The sequence below is a fragment of the Mus caroli genome, chromosome 2 (genome assembly GCF_900094665.2).
Source record: "Mus caroli chromosome 2, CAROLI_EIJ_v1.1, whole genome shotgun sequence".
Taxonomy (NCBI): Eukaryota; Metazoa; Chordata; class Mammalia; order Rodentia; family Muridae; genus Mus; species Mus caroli.
Window position 1 is genome coordinate 7099946 of NC_034571.1, and position 25886 is coordinate 7125831.

The window sequence follows — 25886 nt, forward strand, 5'->3', positions numbered from 1 at the left end:
ACAAGCATGTGAAGAACAGAGGTTAACCTCAGTTGTCATTCCTTGGGAAAGGGTCCACCTTGGATTTTTGTTTTGTCTGCTCTTGTTTTTGAGGTAAGGTCTCTTACTGCCTCCCCCCCCCCGCCCCCCCGGAACTCATCATTTTTGGCTATGCTGATTGACCAGCAAACCTCAGAGATCTACCTGGCTCCACCTTCCCAATTTCTAGCTTTTCTACATGGCTTCTGAGGATCAAACCAAGGTTCTCATGCTTTCATGAAATGTATTTTAACTATTAAACTCTCTCTCCCCTCCCCCTCCCCCTCCCTCCCCACCCCGAGAACCAACTGCACGTGTTCAGCTACTAATTAGGAGATGTCCGTTAGGAAAGTTTTTTGGTGTCATGGGCTCTCTTTGGGGGCCTCAGTGGACAAACCTTGCCAGCAGCTTTGTTTTGGGAAGGAAGGGACATGGCCTCAGGGTCTGGCAGTGTGGCTGTTGGTGAGGGTCACACTGTGTGTCACTCAGGCCCTTTCGGCCCACCCTCACTAAGCACATCCCTTTGCCTCTCACAAAACTGAACAGGAGAAGCCGGAAACTATGGACACTGCAAGGAAGAAAACTGGGTACCACGGTCCGGCTTACCAGACAGACACCTCAGCAGCACAGGTGCCCTTTGTCCGGCCACGAAGGGCTGTAACCCTGAGGAGAAATTCCGAGGCTTTGAAGCGACCTCCAGTGGAAAGGGCACGGAGGGTCCGCACAGTGCCAACTACTGCTTCTTCTAATAACAGAGTCAAGGGTCCACTTGTTAGGATTGTGAAACCAGAGGTGAGTTCAGAGAGCAGAGGGTGCATGGCTCATCTTTAAGAACATGGACTAGAGTTAAGGCTGTGGTCCAGGTGAACCTCTTTAAAATATCTGAAAAGACCAGAGATGCTCTGTCAAAATTCCCAAGTCCAAGGACAAAAAAGAATGATTTTACCTCTTGTTAGAGATCCAGAAAACATCCGACAGGAGTTCCCCGGGTTGGAATAATATCTTCATTTCTGGGTGTCTTTAATCTTCCAGAGCTTCAGGTCAGGTGGAGGAGAGGGCCCAATCTCCACTTCTGGGCCTCCAAATTCCATCTCTACATGTCCCATTTCTAGACTTGAATTTTGTATCACTCTCTCCTTTATGGGACACCTCTCTCATATCATAACATTTTAAATCAGCGTGCTTGGCACTACTGTAACCGCCAGGTGATAGGTGAACTGCTGCAAAAGACCTTGGTGCCATTATCACAAAAGTTAGTGGCGATGACAGCGTGCTGTCTTGCCTGCAAGCAGCTTTGCACCTTACTATCTGTTCACATTTTAATCAGAGATGCCTCATCAGAAACTAAGCCTTCGGTTTTCACAACTAGAGATTCAAGATTGATGGTCACTATGACATGGAGTGAGGCAGGGGCGTGGTCATAGTTGTGCGTAGAAGCCAGGGATCTAACTCAGATGCAATAGGTGCCTTCCACTCTTTTCTTTCTCCTTTTATTATAAAAAATATTTTTGAGGAAGGCAACCTCATGCCTGGAGCTTGCTTAGTAGTGAGTTAGTCTCTCTGGGTAGCAGTTCCCAGAATCCTCCTGCCTCCACTTCCCCAATCCCACCACCTTTTTTTTTTCTCAATGTGTGATCTGGTGATCAAACTCAGGTCCTTAAACTTGAATGGCAAGCATTTTGCCGACTGAGTCCCCAGCCCTGCTGTACCTTCTGTTCTTAATGTTTTTGAACTTTTGAAGATACCCAGGTCATTGCAGGTGTAGAAGTTACCAGAGGCAGGTTGCTAAGAAACTCTGTAGAGACTGAGTTCTGCCTGTGTGCCCCGTGAGAGACCAAGAGAGCTAGGAGTTCTACTCTGGCAGTGTGGAGGCACAGAGGTTATTAAGAGGATGCAGCTGGCCCTGCAGTGTGTAATGACAGTGCCCTGCCCTCGTCCCTGCAGGATTCGAGCCAAGCGGATGAGGAGAGACTGATACTTGAGAGCAATCCACTGGAATGGTCGGTGACGGATGTGGTCCGATTCATTAAGCTGACTGACTGTGCACCTTTGGCCAGGATCTTCCAGGAGCAGGTACACTGGCTTTCTGGGTCATCAGTGTATTTTCTGGACTCCAGGTCTTGTCTCTGTGTTTGTATGTCCATGCATAAGTGTACTTGTGTGTGTGTGTGTCTGTCTGTGTCTGTGTGTGCGCACATGCAGTTATGTGTGTTCATGTGTGCAGTTACATGCATGACTGTGTGCACATAGGTATACGTGTGCATTTGAGGCCCAGGGGACAGTGTAGGGTATCCTTCCTCAAGCGATATCACCTTTATGAGACAGGTTCACTCTCTGGCTCGGAACTCACTAATAGGCCAGGCTGACTGACTAGATTTAGTCCTGCCTCCCAAGTGTTGGGATTCCAGGCACATTCAGTTTTTTAAAGGGAGTGAACTGACTGAACTGTCTTCCCAGCCCTGAAACTCTTAAAGGCATTGCCTATGTTATCTGGCTTCCTTAGGACTTACCACAGAGGGATTAAGTCTCACATGCCCTTCAGCTGCATACCGCAGTTGATACCTGTAAGCAGGTTCGACCACGCTGCAGAGCAGGTATGGTGTGCCTGACGTGAGGGTTTTCTCACAGAGAGGTTCCTGTCACTGGCAGGAGAAGAGTGAGCATCTAGGCTCCGCCCTTGTTCACAGCCATAGCCCACTTCCTGGTACCAGTTTCTGTTGTGCTGTTGCTGTGATAAGATGCTCTCAACCTGGAGAGGAAAGAATTGATTTCCTCTTATACCTCATAATCTCGAAGGAAGGGTTGTCAGGGAAGGAGCTCAAGATAGGGACCTAGAAGCAGGAACTTGAAGCAGAGACTTGATGGAACTTGCCCTCTGTCTTCTTACCACATCTGACTCAGCCAATGTTCTTATACTGGGCTGCAGGGTTGCTAACCAGCAAAACTTTACAGAGTAAATATCTGTCTTTTAAGACCTAATATTTTTCTAAATACTATTTTCTATATAGTTGATTAAAGATATACCTGCCTAGTCTGTTTTTACATTTAATAAACTGATAATTTGAGAAGATAAAATTTTAAACAGTACGGCAGAGAAAAAAATCTGATTTCCCATTGATATAGAGAATTTTCTTTTGGTCCAAGTCAAGGTAGTGAAATGTTGTAAGAGGCAAATTAAAGAGCATCCCAGGACTCCACCTCCCGCTCCCATGAGTGTACTTCTTGGTATCCTATCTCTGCTGCCCTGATATCCTCAAGGTGAAGTGATTAATCTCATTTGCTCTGGAAACTTCTACAGACTCCAGAGGAGGTCATATGGAGGCATGATCAGGAGCCAGACAGGAGGCCTGGCTCTTGGATTTCTGCCGTTCACTGCTTTTCTTCTCTGGGTACAGACAGAGAGGCAGACAGGGAGACGTGCTTTCTGACCTAAAGAATGAGGGCAACGATCTGTCTTTTCATTATAGCACACAGACAAGACAGGAAATGGTCAGCAGTGCTGTAGCTTAGCTGATACATGGCTTACTGATAAAATTTCATCTCCATCTTAGAAACAAAAAGTACAAACTATTACAGAGCAAGACATCTCCATCTTAGAAACAATACAAACTATTTCAGAGCAAGAGTTAGAAAGTCATGTAAAGTGCTGTCTGAGGCAGTGGTTTCCCAGCTGATACTTAGACTTAGTAATACCCAAACAAACAAACAAACAAACACAACAAGGAGAAACCTGTCGTATTCAAGGACAGGACAAATTCTGACAATATAGGTTTAAATATGCCACCATGTATATGTTGGTCCATATATACGTTCAACATATACCAACATATACAGATCTAATACCTGCTGTACCTGCCATATAATGTCCAAAACATGACAATGAAATGTGTCATTCTATATAAATCTTAAATTTTATTTTGATTTAGACCCAAATGTTCCATTTCCCTTTAGAAACATTATCCTGCTCTGAGACAGGTTTTTGTTTTGTTTTCTTTTTTTGTTTGTTTTTGTTATTTATTTATTTATTTGACTTATAGATTCTAAGTTAGGTGGGAGCTGACATTGGTAGCACAAATGGTTCCCAGGCTTCTGTGTTGACACTGTGTTCATAGTTGTGCAAATTCTCAGTGAGGCGCTGGCTTGTGGGCTGGGTAGCTAAAACACTGCTTTTAGATTCCTCTTTTATCTCTCTGCTAAGCCCAGTTTCCAACAATACCTCAGATTGTTTCAAGGAAATGAAATTGCTGGCACATTCCACCTTAGATTCAGAGTAGGCAACAGCCTCGTCCACCCACCTCCTCTGACATCAGCTAAAAGCTTTGTCCTTGATTTAGACGTTAGGTGGGCTTCTAGTGGGTCAGTCTTGTTCCCAATTAATTTTGCATTTTACATTAGGGATTTTCAACTCTTTTTTTTTTTTTTTGAAAAGTGTTGCCTGCTGGTCTGCTAACGCGCTTGGACACTTGAGTCCTTTCTTGTCCATTAGACTTTTAACGACTTATTTTTACTAACTTTTTTTTCTATCCAAATGGCAGTGCTCTGATTGGGTGAGGCCTCCAGAAAGCGTTTGCTGAGCTGTCGGATAAACTAGGTGCCTTCAGATTTTTCACTGGCCTGCACAGGAGACCACAGCTTAGAGAGTGATCATAGCTGTGTGTGTTCTTGCCTAGGGACCTTAGGATTTCCGAGATGGTTCTGACCATTGGGAGCAATTGCAGACGTTACACCCTCCCCATTGCCAGCATGCATACCTTTTATTTCCAAATTGCTGTGGCAGTTTCTTAGTAAAATCTACTCTCTGTAATTTTGTGCTGCAGTTCTGAACATTACACAGTGAGAGTCCACACATCTGCCATGTGGTTTTGAACACGTCCCTGAACGGCAGAGACTACATGCTCGCCCATTGCCAATCAGTGTGCTCACAAGAGAAGGAGGCTGCCTGAACGAGTCACTTATTTTATGAGAACGTTCCAGGATCATTGGCAGCTTTAGTTCTCTTCTAGGGCTTTCCTCTTCTTCATTTCCCTTGACCTACGTATTCTTCCGTTTGCATCCTTCTTGCAAGGACAGGAGCTGTAGTTTAGCTTCTTTCAGTCCATGGTTGTTTGGGGCTACTATGTCTGATCTCATGCAGCTGGGCGTTTGTGGTGTGCCATGGCGAAGCATGAACTGCATACTTCCCAATGACCAGAAAGCAAACAAAGATGGGGAGGTGCTGGAACAAGGTTCCAAGGCAAGCTCTTGGTGACGTACTTCCACTGCATCCATCGAGGTCAGGTACTGGTCCTCAGGATCAGGTCGCTACCCTAAAGCTCATCAAACACATTAGCATCGAGGAGGACCCTTTATACGCATGCCCTTACATCCTAGGCACTCCCATTAACGAAATGCCAAATCCTCATGAACTCCAGCCAAGTACAGATGAAATCACCATGTCCTCACTGTAGCATCCTCCCTTGTCTATCAGGACATAGTTTATTCCTTCAAAGTGTTCTGCAGATGTGGTGAGTCTGCTTATTTTCACGTGGTATATTTTACCTGAGTCCATCTCCTTAAAATTAGTAGTCTGTTAGTGATTCAGTCTAATATCGCAACTGGCCTGCCAACACTTATGAGTCATATTGGAGCATAATGGTAAACACTCCATCAACTGTGAATTTTGTGTGTAACCTACATGGCCCATGAGAAGAAGAGATTTGTGGTACAGGGGAATGCACAATGTCATCTCTGTGCCCCCTTTTGTCCAGCTTTTTCCTATTTACCTATTTCTATTTCCTACCTCACTATGAATGGCAACAAGCCTTGAATGAATCTACATCAGGAGTGAGTCTAACATCAGGGTTAGTTAGCCGAGGGTTAGTCTCTGCACACGAGTGGATGGTTGGATGGTTCAAACCTAGCTGCATTTAGCAGGCAGCAAGAGGATTGGAGGCCTGGTCTTATTCTGAGTAGCATGGTCTTGTCAAAACCATGACACGCAGGAATCCTACTGCCTAACATTTAGGAATGGGAAATGAACTGGGGGCATGCAGAAGTAGAAATCGTGGGCCCTCACGTGGCTCTAATATGGAAAGACTTCATTAGATATCAGGAGAATATTTGGGTGGAATTTTCCCCGATAAAGAGGAGGGTGAAGGATTTCTAATTAGATTGTTTGGCCTTAGCCCTTTCCCTCGGCACATCTTCTTGTACAGAGGCTCTCAAAGTCAGCTTAGTTCCAGATGTTCAAAGGCTGCCTCTGTGGAACACAGGTAAACCACCAGCTCCTAGAGGGTTTCAAAGTCGCTCCTTTATCTGCCTTTTTCCAGGTCGCTAACCTCGACATTTACCAGATAGTATGCTTGCTTTCTAACCTAAGAACTCAGAGCTGAAACCCCTTTAAAACTTGGGGCTTCCGTCCCCTGCTGCTGAGGGAGCAGGAGAGGGGGCACTGATCTTTCAAATTTGTTCCACTCTTGGGGAGAAGTCTAGGCACAGTATGATTGGCCAGGTGCTGGGGGCAGGACAGAAGGAGCACCTGATCTGAAAAGGTCAGAGATTGCCATTTCGAGGTCCTTGACAAAAGTTTTAAATAGTCTCCTCCAGTCTGCATGGTGTCTGTTAGGTCTGCTGTTCTCCTTAATGCTGTGACCCAGGGCAGCCTTTACCACCATGTTGTACAGCAGGCTGTGGAATCCTGTTCTGGTTCAGAGAGGATGTAAAGAGCTTAGTATTTCTTTGAGCATTGGACTGACTGCCTAGAATCTTCTATGTAAGGTCATTATAGAATCAGTTTCTGAATTGTTTCCTTGCCTAATGACTTTTATTTATTTATTTTGTGATTTTATTAACTTTTTTTTACTTTTTATTTTATTCTATTATTTCATTCTACACAACTGCAACTAAGGTTTTGTTTAATTTTATCTATTATGCAATTGTCCTAGATCTATCGGCTACCGCGCTCCAGAGCTCTCACCATCTATTCCTTCCCCGTTCTGAGATGACAGGCATACATCCCTGCATCTAGCTTTCACACGGATGCTGTGAGTTTGAACTCTGGTCCCCATGTGTATGTAGGAAGCACTTTGCCACTGATCAATCCACACCAAGTTTTCTTTTAAAACCCTCACAGCCAAAGGCTGGAATGGGTTGGACATACACAATTTGAAGAATGTGCACATAGGTGCCAAGTTACTTAGCTCATTATCCCCCTCACTGTTTGCTGAAAGAATTCTACACACACAACTACAACTAAGGTTTGTTAGTTCTATTACCCGTGTGCTTTAGTAGACTAAAAAGATTTTAAAAGCAAAGCAAGATTAGTGGAGTGTATCAGGCAGATAGAATCTGCTCATTATTTCTGCCTCTCTCTATATAATGTTCTAATTTCTGTAGTTAATTGCTAACTTAATACATCAAGGACATTCATCTGCTTTAGTAAAGGTGTTGAGGGCCCCTAAGTCAAATCTGTTCTGATTCATCTCTCCTTTTTATTAATTTTGTTACTAGGCACTTCCATGCATGTATACAATACACTGTGATTTCCCCACTCATCTTCTCCTCTCTCCATCAACTCCTCACCCTATCTATCAGTCCCTTTCTCAAAATCAGGAATTTGGGGTTTGTAAACCATGTCCAGGGCCATCTGAGGATGGCTTGGAACTCTCCACAGGAGCCTGGTCAAGTCATCAGGGAGAACATTTTCATTCAAAGTCGCACCTCTATCTGCTTTTGTCATTCTACCGAGAGTCTGTCTGTCTGCCTCAAATAGTTAATCAGTGAGAGGCTTTTTGAGCAAGAGCTTCGAAGATATGTTCTCTCTCTGCTTCTGTTCCAGGCTGCTCAGCTTGAAAGTCAGAATAGGAAGTGTCTACTGTCCTTCCCTTCCAACAACAGCCTTTAGAACAGACTCCCTCTTTAAACTTGGGGTTGATTTGAGGCACAGTACACAGACCCAGTTAGGACATGCCCAGACCAAAGGGCAGAGTACAGCTAAGTTCAGCCACACAATCAAAAGGCATCCACAGGAACAAACCAGCCTGCTATAGGAAGTGAGGTGATGGAGACACGGGCTAACAGAATACCCAGACCTCTGGAATGCTGTTTTGAGCCCTTCTTCCTATAGCAGATTTAACAGTCACTTAATGGATATCATCATGATATGGCACCTGTTGTATAGATATAGCAAGGTGAAGTAGAACAGGAAGAAACCAGTCCTGAAGCCAAGTGCAACACTTTGAGGATTGTGTGTGTGCACAGGGATGAGTGTGTTTTCATGATGGGCACTTGCTTCGAGGTGTACGAGTCCTTGGGCAGCTTTTGGAAGGTGTCTTTAAGTTGTTGGCTGTATTTTTGTATTTTTTTAAGATTATTAGGTCTTGCTGTAGAGTTCTGGCTGGCTTTGTGCTTATGCTTTCGGATTTTGAATGTGGCATTCCCTCCTGACTGTGGAGATGTCTGCTGTTAAGTCTGTTATTATTTCACAAGAATCCCCTAACATGTAACTTGGCACCTTCCTATTACTTTTTTGGAATTCTATCTTTCTCTTGGGTCGCCTCACTCTACCAAGTCTTTGTGCAGTCTTCTGAGCCTCCCAGACCCGATGATCCATGTTTTTCTTAAGATCTCAGTTGTTTATTGCTGTTCTCTCATCATTTAGGTTTTCTGGGTCCCATCTCCCTTTTCTAAGACACTCACTTGAATATTCGTTTATTTTGTAGGATCTCTTATTGCTTGCTTGGCTGCTTACTTTTCCCTTCTTCCCTTTTGTGTTATCTCAGGAGAACTCTCTGCAGCTTGGGAGCTCTAGCTGTCTGCTTGGTGAGGCTTCCGAGCACGTCCGTGGCTGCTTTATTCAGTCCTTGGGCTCCCTGGTTTTGCTTTGCTTCCTTATCCCAGGCGTGATCACTTGGCTCATCCTTCTTACTTGGAGGTAGTCTTCTTGTTTCACTGAACTGTCTGTCTCTTCTCTGGTAGTTCACTTAGCGTCCATGGAGGCCTTCTGCTGAATGTGGGCATCTCATTCATTTCTTTAGGGGTCTGTTGCTTGCTAGTGGGTTCCTCTGAAGGCACCGTGTAACCTTGATTTTTTTCCACACTTTTTATGTATCTACATGATATTGCTTGTACATCTGGCAGGTTCTTTAGGTCTTAATAGTTCTGGAGGGTAGCTTATTGTAAAAGATTGGTTTATTTTTAGGAGTCTCTGGTTGGCATATGACACTGAGTTGGATTCTGTTTGAATAAAGTATGATGTCACAATGGTTTAGGGCATGACACATGTGTCAGTGGTAGTATATACTGGACATGGTGGTCCCTCAGGCTTAGAAAACGCCTCTTGCCTATGTTAGTTACCCGTTCTCAACACTGGGCCATGGCTGCAGATGGAATTGGAAAGTAAATTATTTGTGGCTGAGCCTCTTTAGTCTTCCCTGAAGCTGGCTTTCTATGGTCAAGCTATAATTCTTTGCTGAATAGGTATGCCTAGGAACAACTGGTGGTTAGACTGGTGTCTAACCTAGGTATGCCTAGGAACAACTGGTGGTTAGACTATGTAGCAATGGAGAAACTGGAGCAAGGTAAGTATAGCTCTTACTTCATAGTGTGTCTGTCTGTGTGTCTGTCTACATGTCTGTCTGTTTGTACACACACACACATGTGAATGTGTACATGTGTTTTCCTCTGGAAAAATCAGACTATGTAATTGACATCTCTCTCTTTGGTACCTCATCACCTATCCTGGTGATAAAATGTCAGGACTGTACAAAGCAGTAAGAGTTAATATTTTTTAGTGTCCATATCTTTTCTGGTGTTCAGATTAGTATAGAAGGACCTGACGTGGAACTAAGAAGTTGCTGTCCCAGAACAGGATACTAAGCCTGGAAAACCACTTCTGGAACATACCAACTGTTCCATTGCCTGCATCCACCAGAAGACGCGCAGGAGCTTCAGAGGCACTAAAATGTATTTATCAATATATATATATATATATATATATATATATATATATAAATAGTTTATTGGGGCAGGAGCTCAATGGGTGAAGCTGTGCCAACCAATGACCCAAGTTTGTATCCTGAGAACCAATAAAAAGCCAGGGACAATGGTGTACACGAATCTGTAATCTGTGCACTCCTTGGAGGGGAAAAGAGGCAGAGACAGAATTCCAGGTCAGCTAGCCTGCCAGAGATAACCTGCCTCAAACAAGGTAGGGGCTGAGGACCAACACCTAAGAATTTCCTCTGACCTCGATAGATGTCCCTACACACACACACACACACACACACACAATTTTATTAACACAGGCTTTCAGTACTCATCAAGCTAATTGTTACCTTTGATAATATGCTCCGAAGTTTAAAAGCAGAAAGAAGAGTTCTTTAAATATTTAACTCCAGGACAAAGCTTTACAAGACAAGCACATCTTCTGAGTATATTCTTCTTTGTCTCTAACGTGCCTTTCTCTTCTGACAGGACATCGACGGCCAGGCACTCCTCCTGCTGACTCTTCCAACAGTGCAGGAGTGCATGGAGCTGAAACTGGGACCCGCTATCAAGTTATGCCATCAGATTGAGAGAGTGAAGGTGGCTTTCTATGCCCAGTACGCCAGCTAACTCGCCCTTCTTGGCAGATTTCGCCTGATTCTGATAATGCTGTGTTTGTTGTAAAGGTTTCCAGGACTGAGACCTTATTTCCTGGGCTTCGTGAAATGGCACAATCATTGGTAATCTTCAAAAAGCCAGAAGCCCAGGACCTCCTTTTTGCACCAGCCTATTTGATAGTCCTATATTTTTAAAGCACACGGAAGGAGCACCAGCAGCTCTGATAGTATTGTGAAAGTTCTGAGACAGACCTTCCCTGGCTCAGGACCTCTGAGTTTCCCTTTTTCCCCCCACAATTCAAACCAGGCAGTTTTTTGGAAGCCAGGTTTCCTTACATTGAGGTAGGTCTAGGTTCTTGGGAAACTAAGATGAACTTAGTGTATCTGAGCAAATTACCTGTCCATCTTGCCACCGTTTTTTGCCTGACTCAGATTCCAGCTCTCATACAGCTCTGTCTGCCACACACGTGCAAGCAATTGTGATTTAGAGTCACCTCCTATCCCATTTGATCTCACGTAAGCTCCATTCTCCCACACAACTCTCTGGGCTCTGTTCAGCTCTGTCTTCTGTCAGAGGTGCCTTTTCACAAGTATGGCGGCTTACCACGAGATAGCTACTGGGTAAGCAAAGCCTGGAACATTTGCGGTAGCAAGCACTCTCTGTAGTCTCCTTTAGAACCATAGCTTCAATGTTCTAAATCACTGTGACTGGTCAGGAGGACGCTGCTTTAGGGAAGTATCAAATTCTGTATTGAAGAAAAGCTTTCAGGGGGCATGTATAGGAAGTGACTTGGGGGAAAGCGTTTTTGTTGGTTTTTCGTTTTGTTTTTTGTTTGTGAACTAGCTGTATCCGCTTAGAATGGTAACACAGATGGTCAGTGCAGGCAGATCCCTCTGAGCCTCTTTTCTGCTAGTGCCTGGCTTGCCACATGGAAAGCAAGCACAAGGGAGCAGTATTCCATAGCATAAGATAGCAGAGCAAATACTGGATCTGGATCCAGCTGGTTTCCATCCATTGGCTAATGGCCAACTTCATGTCCTTGGGTAACTTGCCACCACCCTGGATCCAAGTTCCCATGGAGGGGAAAATTAGGACATTTAGTAGTGAGGCACTGGTACCTTCTCCCTGCTCCTGTTATAGAGGAGGCTACGTAGACCAAAATGAGAAAAAGAATGTGGCCACAGAATGTAGCCTACCAGTTTCTGCCTTTCGCTCTCTTGGGGGTTGCTTATGAAATTAGACTGAGTCATTTGTAGACTAGTCAGTGATTGTAAAGTTTGCCTGATACTCAGCACACATCGGTGTTTTCCTATGAGCAGTTCAGCATGGGCTTGCAAAGCCAAAGGGGCTGAGGTATATTAGAGCATGGAGGTCACCTCCACATCTTTTGAAAACCAGGCAAGGAGACCAAAACTTTCGCTCTGTTCACTTGTGCCTCACGTTGGAAGCTTAACTTCCCACCTATCTGGGCCTTACTGGTTTACTTGTGGTTTTCCATAGGTTTCCATAATTACGTTCATCTTCTTTCTAGACTAGAATCACAACCATCCCAGAGCATGGTATGACAAGCTGGGAGATGCTTGTGTTTTGGCAGCGTTTTAAGGCATGGTGGTCCCTCAGGCTTAGAAAACGCCTCTTGCCTATGTTAGTTACCCGTTCTCAACACTGGGCCATGGCTGCAGATGGAATTGGAAAGTAAATTATTTGTGGCTGAGCCTCTTTAGTCTTCCCTGAAGCTGGCTTTCTATGGTCAAGCTATAATTCTTTGCTGAATAGGTATGCCTAGGAACAACTGGTGGTTAGACTGTGTCCTGTGTGGAACTGTAAGGATGGAGCTGCCCCTGATAGGCTCTGTGGAGTTGGCTTGCATTTGGATTTCTCTCTTCTAAGCTACATGTTAAACCTTCCTCTGCCTTCATCTGCCTTCTCAACCACATGCTTTTGGCCATAAATACTCAATCTATCAGTTGGAAAGGGTATCTATTTCAAGATGGGGTAGCATTTTTCCCATACTCACTCCTTCTTGATTCTTCACTGTGGTCTTTTCAAGATAAGTTACTTCTTTTGCATCTGAAATGGGATGTGGCTATGGCATTGCTAGAACATGGTATGCTTTTAGAACAAATGTGGCCTTCTCATGCCATTTCCAGTAATGACACAGAGGAGGACGTGTTGCCTCAGAACATGGGGATTTCCTAGAGGTCTGCTGAGCCCACAGAAAGAGCCAGAAAAGCATTAACAGAAAAGCCTGTCAGGACATGTCCAGCATTGGTCAGAAACTCTTCTTCCTGTGAAACCAAATGTCCCAGCCTCTCCTCATGCCTCAGCCTTGCAGTGTAGCATAGATCTCTCTCTCTCTGCAGAATGTTGGTTCCTCCAGCCTAACCTTTGGCTTTGGCAAGGAAGAGATGACAATCTTGCAACAAGAGTGCCCAACCAGGGACCACTGTCATAGTGGTTGTCAGTGTGCAAGTCAGCGCCCCCCCCCCCAGTAGTCTTGAGTATTTTGATGACCAAAGAGGATGATTTTCCTCAGAGAGAATTGCCAGCGTCCTCCAGAGCTGTGAACCAGGATGGCATGCTCACGTGCGGAATGCAATTTTGCCACCGGATTGTAATGTGGGTTTTGTTTCTCTCTAGACTTGCCTCTCACTTCCTTTTGTCTGAAACACAGAGTTGATTTCCAAGAATGAGTGGGAAGAAAAGAAATGGATTTTTATACACATACACCAAAAATATTTTAATGATTCACTTGCCAAATTACTTCCTGGATGGTATCATTTCCTTATCTCTCTGATTATCTTCTGGGACCAACGTCCTTTCCTCCACGTACCTATACCTTGGGTGCATCACTCCATTCATGGCCTCCTGTTACCAACTGCGCAGACATCACACAATCTGTGCCATGTGATTGAGAAATGGAAATGCCACCTCAACTTAAATAATCACAGTTGGTCATTTATGCCCACCTTAAAATGTAGGGAGTCTGTTTCAGCCCCATTTCCGGAGTATATTTGTACCATGTTGTAACAAAATGATCCTGGCCACAAAATAAAACATACACTGATCAAAGCCGGCTATACTGGCATTGCATATCTTTGCTATTCAACAATGGTGTCCTTCACCACAGTTTCTAATCTAGAGCACGGAGAACTGGTCTGTCACTTTTAAAATTAGATGCCTTTGATCAGAGTTTGACTCACAGACAGCATTTGAGCTCTACAGCTATTTGAGTCCCTAGACCTTATTTGATCATATTCAAAAGATCATTTCCCATGCTTGCTTTGATTTGGTCCTCAATAAATTAAAATGATCCACACTTTCACACTGCCACTTCTGACCTTCACTGCCATCTTCAGATGGTTCCTTTTGATCAGCACCTTGAAGATGGGTCCCTCCTAATCTATGTCATAGAATTTTGAGTGCTCTATGATTGTCTTTGTCTTCTATCTTCCACCAAATACCACTTCCTGAGATTCATCTCTGAGTTTTGGAAACGCTCAGGCTTTTCATACTTATTTCATATAACACCCATTTCTATTCATTTCTGTATAAAGAACAGTACAGGACAGTATCGGGATCTTTGTTGTGGTTTGACTTTGCTGTTTTGGGTTAAGATATTGAGTCTAGGCTCCAATTACTCTTTAGAGAGCTGTGATTGAGTGTGCAATTATTTGGAAGGAGAAAATGTAAGTTAAGATAGCTGTAGTGTTTATGCCAGAAGTCTCTGGGGACATCTACTGCTTGTGTCTCTTTGGTGCAATAATTAAATAGGAAGGAGGAGCTGAACTGGCAACCCTACAGCCTAATGATTCTTCTACTTGCTCGCTATAGCTTTCTGTTGGCAAATTTTCTGAAAAGCACTCTCTTTAATCAGATTAACCTCTTAAACTGCTTAATTCTCATCGCTTCTTAAAACTAGGGTGGTTTGCAGGTATCCAAAAATATGCTATGACACAACAAAATTGTGGTATTCATGACCCATTTAATTTGCTGAAAAATCGTAACTGCTGTCCTGCCTGCTCTCCTTGGGTTTCGGTTTTAAAAGCCTTTGTGGTTGAAATGAATAACGATTCGGTTTTCTGAACTATACACATCCTTGTTCAGTTTTCTTTTGATGACTAAGACTCAGTATTAGGGAGCTGTAGGCCTTGTCACAGAACCGAGGTAGAGCAGTGCTTTGAGTAGGACAACAAGGAACATTAAAGAAGGAAAGTTCTAGAACAATCTTTTGCTAAAAAAAAAAAATTGCTTTATGGTGAAAACTGTGGGAAGGGTTTTTTTTTTTTTTAATTTCAACAAAAGAAACAGTGACCATCTTACCTGTCATTCAGAATGCAAGCTAACATCATCTCTGTAAGCAGAATGCAAGCTAACATCATCTCTGTAAGCAGAATGCAAGCTAACATCATCTCTGTAAGCAGAGAGAACCCTAGTCACTAAAGGTGGGAGCCCTTTACCTCTCATGTTCCACTTTGAAAAGTTTGTATTGAAATTTGGTTCATATCTTGTGTATTGGTGCATAAAAGAAAAAATCAGTGTTTTTACGTTTTCAGTTTAAAGGACAAAGGGCGTGCTCTCTCAGTTTGCTGTAAGATTGTATTCTGTAGATATGTTTCCATGTACATAAAGGAAAATATATATCAGAGTTATATTTTAATTTTTATTCTAAATGGAAAAAAACCCTTTTTACTTGAAAACATGAACGCCACATTGCTAATAAAGTTTAAAAAAAAAATCTATGGTGATATTTGTGTTTTGTGCCAAAGGTTACTGATTGTATGTTTGGGGCTTATAATATGGTTACTTTCTTCTGAAGTCTGTTTTGGTTTTGTATTTCATTTTAGAATCTGTTGTTAAGTTGGTTAGAACCATCGCTCTCAAAGTCACCTCGTTGTTAAGGAATTTTACCTATTCCTTTGATAAAATGCCAACCCAAAGCAACTTAGGGGAGGAAGTGATTTGTTTGGCATACAAGCCAAACAAATAAGCTTCCAGGCCACAGTCCTTCACTAAGGGAAATCTGGGGAGGAACACAAGCAGGACCTTGATGCTGAAACCAGTGCTCACTTGCTCATCCATAGGCTCATGTTTAGCTAGCTACCTTATACGGCCAAAGGCACCTCCCTAGGTATGGTCAAGCAGTGCCATGGGGCTCTCGGAAAGATTGAAGTGCTTGCCTGTGGTCTTGATGACCCAAGTTACACACTGACGACCCATCTAAAAATACTTAGATCTGTGTGCTTGGCATCCCAGGTGTGTGGAGATGGAGACAAGTGGATCCCCAGGGATCACTGGCCAATGACTATTTAGTTCAATGCGACACCATGCCTCGAAGAAGATGAACATCCTGAGTATGATTCCAGTGGTTGTCCTCTGACCTCCACACGAGTGGATCCATGTGCACATACACATGAACACGCACACACATGCTCACAAAAAGAGCATTGATACTTTCACATGGTTCCTGGCCTTGCCAGTTTCAACCATCTTTCATTTCCTATGGTTGCCTGACACTTTGGAAGAAAGATTGCTTTCTTTCTATAGGAACCCTAATTTAATAACCGCATTGATACATCGGATGACTTCCTATCACAACTAGGTCTTGAGTATCCAAGTCAGAAGAGGAAAAACAGCCTGTCACTGTGGTACCCTAGCCCTGAGATCTCATGCCAAGAGAGTTCCCCTTCTTTTTATGCCACTGTGACTTGTATTACACAGGGAGAGGGAAAAGCTAAAAGAGGCTTAGGCCCCTGGACAGTCACTGGGTCAATTCTATCCAATCTCAAGTAATTCACTTCACTTTAAATTCATTTTTAGTCCTGCTGACAGTCAAACATTGCATATACAAATTTTTGTTCTCTTTTAATTGTGAATGCTTAAAAAATGTAGGCTCATAAGTTCTTGCTTTGCAGTTCAAACCAACTTCAAACTCAAAATCCTCTGTCCCAGCCTGCTGCATTCTGCATTATGGCTATAGATTTGTGCAGCAATGCCTGGTCCACATGAGGTGTTTTGGTTTGTTAATTACTATTATTAAAAATTCAAAAATTTCACAGCAAAAGCAGAGCCTTGGAAAGCACAAGAAGAAACATCCATTTTCCCTAATAATTTGAGCAGCAGATAGAGGACAGTACAGCTGAGTACACATAGCCATTATGTTTCTATTTGGACTTGAATATCCTTGAAAACAGAAATTTAAACACTGACTATATGAACACTTCCAAATTTCTAAATTGAATAAATCAAAACAAAAGTATTTTTTTCATGTTGTCATGAGAACTGGATTTTTAAATTTCTTCTACTTAGCCAGACTATGTACAACTTTCAGTTCACGACAAGATTCTCCTCTGTTCTGAGATTTGTGGTACAACTCTTCTATGTCTATGAGAAGGCACAGTGCTCACTAAAGGTTCAGAGAACATATTTTTAAAATGCTGATTGTGATCCTGACGTCAACCTCTACCACAGAGCAATAGTGATAAAACCACCACCACCACCACTACCACCACCACCACCACCACCACCACCACCACCACCACCACCACCACATGGTATTGGTACAGAGACAGGCAGGTAGATCAGTGGAATACAATTAAAGACCCGGAAATGAACCCACACACCTTTGGTCACTTGGTCTTTGACAAAGGAGCCAAAACCATCGAGTGGAAAAAGAAAAGCATTTTCAACAAATGGTGCTGATTCAATTGGCTGTTAACATATAGAAGAATGCAAATGGTTCCATTCTTATCTCCCTGTACAAAGCTCAAGTCCAAGTGGATCAAGGACCTCCACATAAAACCAGATACAGTGAATCTAACAGAAGAGAAAGAACCTCGAACACATTGGCATAGGGGAAAATTTCCTGAACAGAACACCAATGGCTTATGCTCTAAGATGAAGAATAGACAAATGGGACCTCATAAAATTGAAAAGCTTTTGTAAGGCAAAAGGCCACCAACAGATTGGGAAAGAATTTTTACCAATCCTAAATCTGATAGAGGACTAATCTCCAACATATACAAAGTACTCAAGAAGCTGGACTTCAGAAAATCAAATAATCCTTTAAAAATGTGGGGTACAGATCTAAACAAAGAACTCTCAACTGAGGAATATAGAAGGGCTGAGAAGCACCTGAAAAAATGTTCAACATCTGTAATCATCAGGGAAATGCAAATCAAAACAACCCTGAGATTCCAACTCACACCAGTCAGAATGGCTAAGATCAAAAACTCAGGTGACAGCAGATGCTGGCGAGGATGTGGAGAAAGAGAAACACTCCTCCATTGTTGGTGGGATTGCAAGCTTGTACAACCACTCTGGAAATCAGTCTAGTGGTTCCTCAGAAAATTGGACATAGTACTACTGGAAGATCCAGCAATATCTCTCCTGGGCATATACCCAGAAGATATTCCAGTTGGTAATAAGGACATATGCTTCACTATGTTCATAGCAGCCTTATTTATATTATCCAGAAGCTGGAAAGAACCCAGATGTCCCTCAACAGAGGAATGGATACAAAAAAATGGACATTTACACAATGGAGTACTACTCAGCTATTAAAAACAGTGACTTCATGAAATTCTTAGGCAAATGGATGGAACTTGAAAATGTCCTGAATGAGGTAACCCAGTCACAAAAGTACACGTATGGTATGTACTCACTGTTAAGTGGATATTAGGCAAAAAGAAGCTCGATATACCCACGATACAACTCACAGACTATATGAAACCCAAGAAGAAGAAAGACCACACCAAAGTGTGGATGCTACAGTTCTACTTAGAAAGGGGAAGAAAAGAATCTCAGGAAGTAGAGGGAGGGATCTAGGGGGTGGGGAGGTAGGAGGGGGAGAAAAATGGGGGCTGGTTCAGATATGAGAGATGGGGGAGAAGTACAGTGTGTCAGGAATTTGAAAGGAGGTGTGTAACAGTGGGGAAGGGTGAGCTGGGTGTAGCCACTAGAAAGTCCCAGATGTCAAGGAACCCAACAGGTTTCCTGAACCCAACAGAAGGACTTTAGCCGAAATACCCAACAAGGGGGAATAGAACCTAGAGACTATATCCAGTGGATAGGGATGGCCCCTGGTTGAGTGATGGAGCCACCAAACCACCTCAAAAATATTAATCAAGAATTCATCCTGTCAAAAGGAAATGCAGGGACAAAGAGTATAGAACAGACTGAAGGAAAGGCCATCCAGAGACTGCCCCACCTAGGAATCCATCCCATTTGCAGACACCAAACCCAGACACTATTGCTGATGCCAAGAAGCACTTGCTGTCAGGAGTCTGATAAGGCTGTCTCCTGAGAGGCTCTGCCAGAGCCTGACCAATACAGATGCGGATGCTTGCAGCCAAACATCAGACTGAGTGTGGGGACCCCGATGGAGAAGTTAGGGCAAGGACTGAAGGTGCTGAAGAGGTTTGCAACCTCATAGGAAGAACAATATCAACCAACCAGACCTCCCAAAGCTCCCAGTGACTCAACCACCAGCCAATGAGTACACATGGGGTGGGGGGACCCATGGCTCCAGCTGCATATGTAGCAGAGGATGGCCTTATCTGGCATCACTGGGAGGGAAGCCCCTTAGTCCTGGGAAGGCTCAATGACCCAGGGTAGGGGAATGAAAGGGCATTAAGGCAGAAGTGGGAGGGCGGATGGGGGAGAACCCTCATAGAGGCAGGGGGAGCACTGAGGGCATAGGGGTGTTGTGGAGAGGAAACTGGGAAGGGGGATGACATTTGAAATGTAAGTAAATAAAATAACCAATAAAAACACCACCCCCACAAAAAGTGCTGATTATGTGAAGATGACCTTGGCTGATTCCCTGTGAGGGTCAGAAGGGGAAAATACTCCCTGAGCCACGAAGAGTGGTCTGTGTAGTTTCATGACAATGTGTTTATGACTCTGGCTCAAGCACAGGTCTCAGTACATCTCTGTTGAATGCAGTTCGTTTAGTGTCATGTGTAGCTTATATGTCTAGGTGATAGACCACTGTAATAAACAAAAGGAAGTTTTGCCCACCAACCAAGGAAAACAAATGGTGGGACTCATGGCTCCAGCTGTATATGTAGCAGAGGATGGCCTAGTCGGTCATCAATGGTAGGAAAGGCCCTTGGTCCTGTGAAGGTTCTATGCTCCAGTATAAGGGAATGCCAGGGCCAGGAAGCTGTAGAGTTGGGCCTGGACCAGGAATGGGAGTAGGTGGGTTGGGGAGCAGGGCGATGGGGGAGGGGATAGGGAATTTTTGGAGGGGAAATGAGAAAGGGGGATAACGTTTGAAATGTAAATAAAGAAAATATCTAATAAAAAAGGAAGTTTTGCCTTGTCATTATGATGATGGAGCAACATACAATGACCACCACTGCTGTGTCTCCTCACTTAATGAAAGACTTGTTCTGTTTTAAGAACAGGCTTTTGCTAGGAAGTTTTAGAATATTATATATATATATATATATATATATATATATATATATATATACACATATACATCCTACACATGTAAGCATATATACAAATATTAGGCATATATATGTGTATACATTATATATGTAGGTGAATATATGTATATATGTGTGTATGTTTGTGTAATGTAGTGTATATATATGTATGTATGATGTATATATATGTATATGTATATATATGAATGTGTGTGTATATACATATATGTGTGTGTATATACATATATATATGATAATGTTGAGTAAGGGGAAAGTATACACATATTTCATATTCCACTGACCTCAAGTCCTTATTCCATCACCTTCCAGTTATATAACACAAAATTTCAGTTTTCTATGAAAGGTAAAATGTTATGCATGTTTACAGGGTTAATAGGATTAGACACAAAATAAATGCTGTATGATTCTTAGCACAGAAGACTTAATGAATTTTAGGAATACAGTTTCAGTATTGACCAAGCCCACTCAGTCAGTCAACAGGTTCTCCAGCACAGGAGTGAGGATTAAAAANAAAAAAAAAAAAGACTAGACAACATTGTAGCGTGACCCCAGTCAATTCTAAGACTGAAGGAAAATTTAATTTTCCCAATCCACTTTTTATACCATTTTAATTACATGCAAGTATTAAGGGTGAGCAGGACAATGAGGAACTAGAAAGACAATAGCCAAGGAACAAGCAAGATAAGAAACACAAAGTCCCATGATCACTCTGTTGATATCTGTTTCTAAGAATGATCAAGATATCTCAGCCTACTTCTTTGTTCTACCCCAAAACCAGATTCTTACTGCTTTATCCTTGGCCAATGTCAGGTCCCTGCCTGGACTGACATCAAATCATGCTCTAATGTCAGATTCATGCCTGAACTTACTTGTCGTCGCCAATGTCAGATTCCTCCCTGAAGCCCATTTCCTTATCCTTGGCCAATGTCAGACTCCTGCCAAGTGGAACCCCCAAAAGGCTCTTCACACAGTATAATATTTAAAATGCATCATCTGAGTTTAGTGGCCCATACCCTACTTCTCCAGAGGTGGAGTCAGAGGATCAAATGTTCTAGGCTGTCTTTGACTACAAGATTATCATCAGCCATGTATCATCCCTTACTTGATATAAGCAAAAAGATAGAAAGCACAACATATTCTTTGGAGGGGAGCTTTTGGAACAATCCACAGGATTTCTAAATCCTTAGTCATGTGGCATGTCTCTAAATATTGGTGGAGGTTACCTACTGCCTTTGACACGATACATTTTGTAGATATTGTCACAAACCAGATACAGCTGCCATGATGTCACCAAACATTGTGGCAAACCAATTCAAGACAACCAATGAGTATGATCTGTATTGTTACAAGGAGCAGGGAGTGCTTCATTCCTAAGTACATGACATCTCTACATCTCTACTGATTACATGACATTTCTAGCTCCCAACTTCAGCATCAGTACTGCCAAGGTACACTGGCACTCCCATCTTCTTTAAGTCTTCCTATCAAGCTGGTGGTACCTATGAGATGGGTATGAATGAAGCCACGCCCAAGGTGGCCAGGGTATTGCAATGGATAAAACACTCAGGTACCTAGGAATTAATGGTGTACGAAGGTGGGAATCAGAGGCACCTGCTCTGTGGTCAATGTCAGCTCCATGGTTAGAACCACAACCGCCGGCATTCACAGCCCATGTATCTGACTGTTCAAATCTGTAGTTCCATATGAATTAAGGGCATGTTTCACCTGACAGAACTTTGAAATGTTTCAGAACTGTCCCTTAACGTTCACCAGTGACTTATAGGTAGCATTAACAAATCCCTCCTCCAGAAGGATTTCTGCCCTGTACGGCTGCTCTGCACAGAGCAGCAAGTCACAAGTGTCCACCTTCTCTTAGAATTGTGCCTACCTTTACAACGCACCATTATCATTCGTTTTCTGACCTTCCATGCCTAACTTCTCCACCTGAAGTTACTTTCTCCCCTTAACTTAGAAGCTTTTCCTTGGGGCTCCCTTTCTAGGAAATTGTAATGAAATGTATGCATTTAAAAGCAGCTATTATATTCACATAACATGCAAACAACAATGAAATATTCTGGCATAACTCAGCCGACCTGGGAAACTCACCAGCCTCCAGTAATTGGGACACTCATAATATAAGTCTTTTCCGAATTAAGACTTAGGTTAGAGGTGAAAAATTTTAAAGTAGTCTCTGATTATTAAAGTAATATGTTTATATTGTAGAACATTTGGAAAGGAAAGGTGTTATTAAGTTGCCCATTATCTCATTATGTTCAATTATAATTTCATCATGTTTGCATTTGTGTTTAGAATATAATATTGAAATTAAGTCATGTATACTATTTGAAAGACTCACTGGGATTCTGTGATCATCCTCTGTGAGGCAGCATTAATATTCTTAAATATTAGCACTTTTCATCTTTAATGTGTTTTATTTTGATCGACTAATTTCGATCTTTGCCTCACATTCTCCACTCACATACGATCTCATGTGAGTGTGTGCTTTGTTCTAACATCTCCATCCTCTCAACTTTTCTCTCTCTTCTCCCCACTGTGAAACCCCTTCCTTCCTGCCCTCCCCTTTCCTAGATTCATGAGTTCTGGTTTTATTTTGTGACCCATTTGCTTTGGCTAGGGTCATTTGGGCAACATTGGCTAGCACTCCTTTTTTAAATGCTCGAATTAGCTTATGAATATTAAAACACGGCATAGCAAATGCATAGGCGTGCTTACCTGGCATGTTGCTGTACTTGCTTCAGATTTATATATTTTTATCTCATAAGTCACACTCTCTACTTCTCCCTCATTCTTGCTCTCTCTTGTGTTTCAAAAATAACTGCTCTTCTGATTGGGTGCTACAGATTTCTAAGCATAGTTTTTACATCCCTGCATTTCAGTGTAAACTTAATGGATCCTACTTTTGCGGTTCTTCAAAATACTCTTTAGTGTTATGTCATCATGTTGCCGGTACACTAGGCTGCAATTGGCTTCTTCTGTCCAGTATTGCAAATATGACATTTATCCATGCCTTTAATTCATCAGTTTATCCACTGATTTGTTTTCACTCTAGCATAAACTCAAAAGAATATGTATCATGACTTGTGTATCTGTTCCATTGGTGAACCTTTCTCAGATTAGTAGTTTCATAGACTGTTGTCATGAGATTTTTCTGTGCACATTTTTCTGTACACAAGTAGCAGCATCTCTCATCAGACAGAACCAATGGCCAATGGGGGAGGGGCACTCACCTTTCTCAGTAATGTAGGCACTGGAAAGTTGCCTTTTCTGAAGGAACTCCCCATTTGTGCTCATGGAGGAAACTGATTAATTCATTGGTTCCCACAGGACTTTTTCTTAAGACTTGAAAATAGGAGGGAAACTTACTGGGAAAGAAGAAAGGGTTTGGTGGGAGAGCGAGGGGATTGAGAGGATAAAGGATAGAATATGATAAAAGTGCATTTATTCATCATATGTGTGATGGTTTGTATATCCTTGGCCCAGGGAGTGGCACTTTTCGAAGGTGTGGTCCTGTTGGAATAGGTGTGGCCTTGTTGGAGGAAATGTGTCACTGTGGGTGTGGGCTTTAAGACCCTCATCCTAGCTGCCTGGAAGTGAGTATTTTGTTAGCAGCCTTCAGATCTTCATCTGAAGAACTCTCAGTTTCTCCTGTACCTTGCCTGCCTGGATGTTGCAATGGTCCCACCTTGATGATAATGGACTGAACCTCAGAACCTGTAAGCCAGCTCTAATTAAATGTTGTCCTTTATAAGACTTGCATTGGTCATGGTATCTGTTCTCAGCAGTAAAACCTTAACTAAGGCAATATGTGTATGATATTGTAAAAGAATAATATGTTAAAATAAAGCCCTGCCACATACAGGAAAAGCTGGAGCAGAGACAGTTCACACACCAATGTCAAGTACTCAAAGCAAAAGCAATGGATAGCATCTGCAAATGAGAGGAGTACTCAGTCCACAGCTCTACAGTCTCACCTTTATGGACTCTTCCAGCCTAGCAGCTGGAACAGTACCCATTGCCTGGGATGCATAGTGTCACCTACCCACCTATATGGCCAAAGGACCAGTTCCACTTTTTTTTAAGGCCTAAGCACACACATCAATTGCCTCTCCTCTTTCTGCATTTTTTTTGTTCTTTTGGTGAATTACTGAAAGATGGTGGCTCTGTCTGAAATTCAGATTTTTATAGTTGGAGAAATCTTACCTTAATCCTCAGGGTTAAAGCTGTGATCCTGGCTCCTCATCCCAGCTCTCCTGAAACACTTGCCACCATCAGAACCAGGCTTCTACTTATACCTCCAGAGTCCAGCATATTTGAGGAAGACTTTGAAAATAAAGTCATTTTGTAAAGCACTTACATGAAGGCTGTTCTGTGGTAGTCACTCGAAGGAAGTGCTTTTGTCTGGGCTACAGGGCTGTTTCCCAGTCCCACTTCTGAAACCCATATTTTGTCCTCTGTACCATTTCTGGTCCACACAGACCTCTCTCTCTCTCTTTCATCTCTCTCTCCCTCTCTCACCTCTCTTCCTCTCCCTCTCAACTCTCTCCCTCTCCCTCCCCCTCCCTCTCTCTCATCTCTCTTCCCTCTCTCCCCCTCCTTCTCTCTCTCTCTCTCTCTCTCTCTCTCTCTCTCTCTCTCTCTCGTGCTTACACTGTGGAGATATATTTAAGTTTAAACACACAAAGCTATCATCATAAAAAAAAGTTTCTCCATGTTACCAAGCAGCAGGTGTCATTAAGGCTTGTTCTGGGAATGACAATAACTCTTGTGATATTTGAGCTATTTTAAAATCTGGTTTAAGACCAGATGAACATTTATATTGGCACAGGGTCCATTTAAGTTACAATTCCCCAAACACTCATCTAGCTGACATTTCTAAATGTCTCTCCCACATAGTAAAACCTCCAATTTTTTTGCAAATGTTTTGAAAATTTTTTTTTTGCATATTGTCCCCTTTGCTTTCTCATAAATTACAGTGGCTGTGAGCGGCATTTGGAATGAATGGTGTAATGTGGGAATAAACCTGTTTTGTTCTATGTAACTTGCAAACAATGCTAATACTTATGAACAAATTGATCTGTTCCTTTTAAAGCAATGATAGTATCATATACCACTTATCAACTGGACCAATTTCAAGCAGACAACCTTCATGTGTAAATGGCCTAAGTTCACTTAGATGAACTCAGTCCTAATAGTCCTTTGTTTATTCCCATAAGCTGAAATGAAAATGTTTTATAAAACATTTAATACACATCGCAATGCCAACTTGTCTCATCACAAACCTAAGAATCATTCATTCACAGACTAGGATAAGATAGTTGGTATCTGCCAAGCAGGGTATGTTTTTGTACCTACTGAGTAAGGTAGGCTAGACTAACCACATTAGGAGGAATAATAACCTTGTGCTCATGGCTATTATAAATGCAGAAGCTATGGAGAAAGGACCTGGCAGACAGAGTGGCAAAATACCAACAGAATGGCACATGTCAAGGGATGCTTGCCCTAAAATCAAAACACACACACACACACACACACACACACACACACACACAGAGAGAGAGAGAGAGAGAGAGAGAGAGAGAGAGAGAGAGAGTGTCGCATGTGCACATGATGTGCATGTTCATGCAATTACTGACATACTGACATAATAAAATACTATTATGGGAGCATTGACTTAGACAATGAACATGAGTGAATATGCTTTGCAACTGTTAGGACCTAAGTTCGAATCCCCAGACATCACATAAACACAGACATGATATCTCATGTCAATAATCACAGTGAAGTTTAGGAGCCAGCGAGAAGCATGAG

General features: G+C 42.6%; 1 protein-coding gene across 8 annotated transcripts in view; it reads left to right on the forward strand.

Moving 5' to 3' along the window:
• Nucleotides 1–14847, forward strand: part of Sfmbt2 (Scm like with four mbt domains 2) — a 211532-nt gene extending 196685 nt beyond the window's left edge. For all 8 annotated transcript variants that reach the window (XM_029469511.1, XM_029469521.1, XM_029469517.1 and 5 more), the window contains 3 exons: nt 565–810; nt 1963–2091; nt 10471–14847. In XM_029469511.1, coding sequence (XP_029325371.1) covers nt 565–810; nt 1963–2091; nt 10471–10611 — 516 coding nt within the window. In that variant the 3' untranslated portion in view covers nt 10612–14847. The remainder of the gene's footprint in view (nt 1–564; nt 811–1962; nt 2092–10470) is intronic.
• Nucleotides 14848–25886: the final 11039 nt, after the last annotated feature.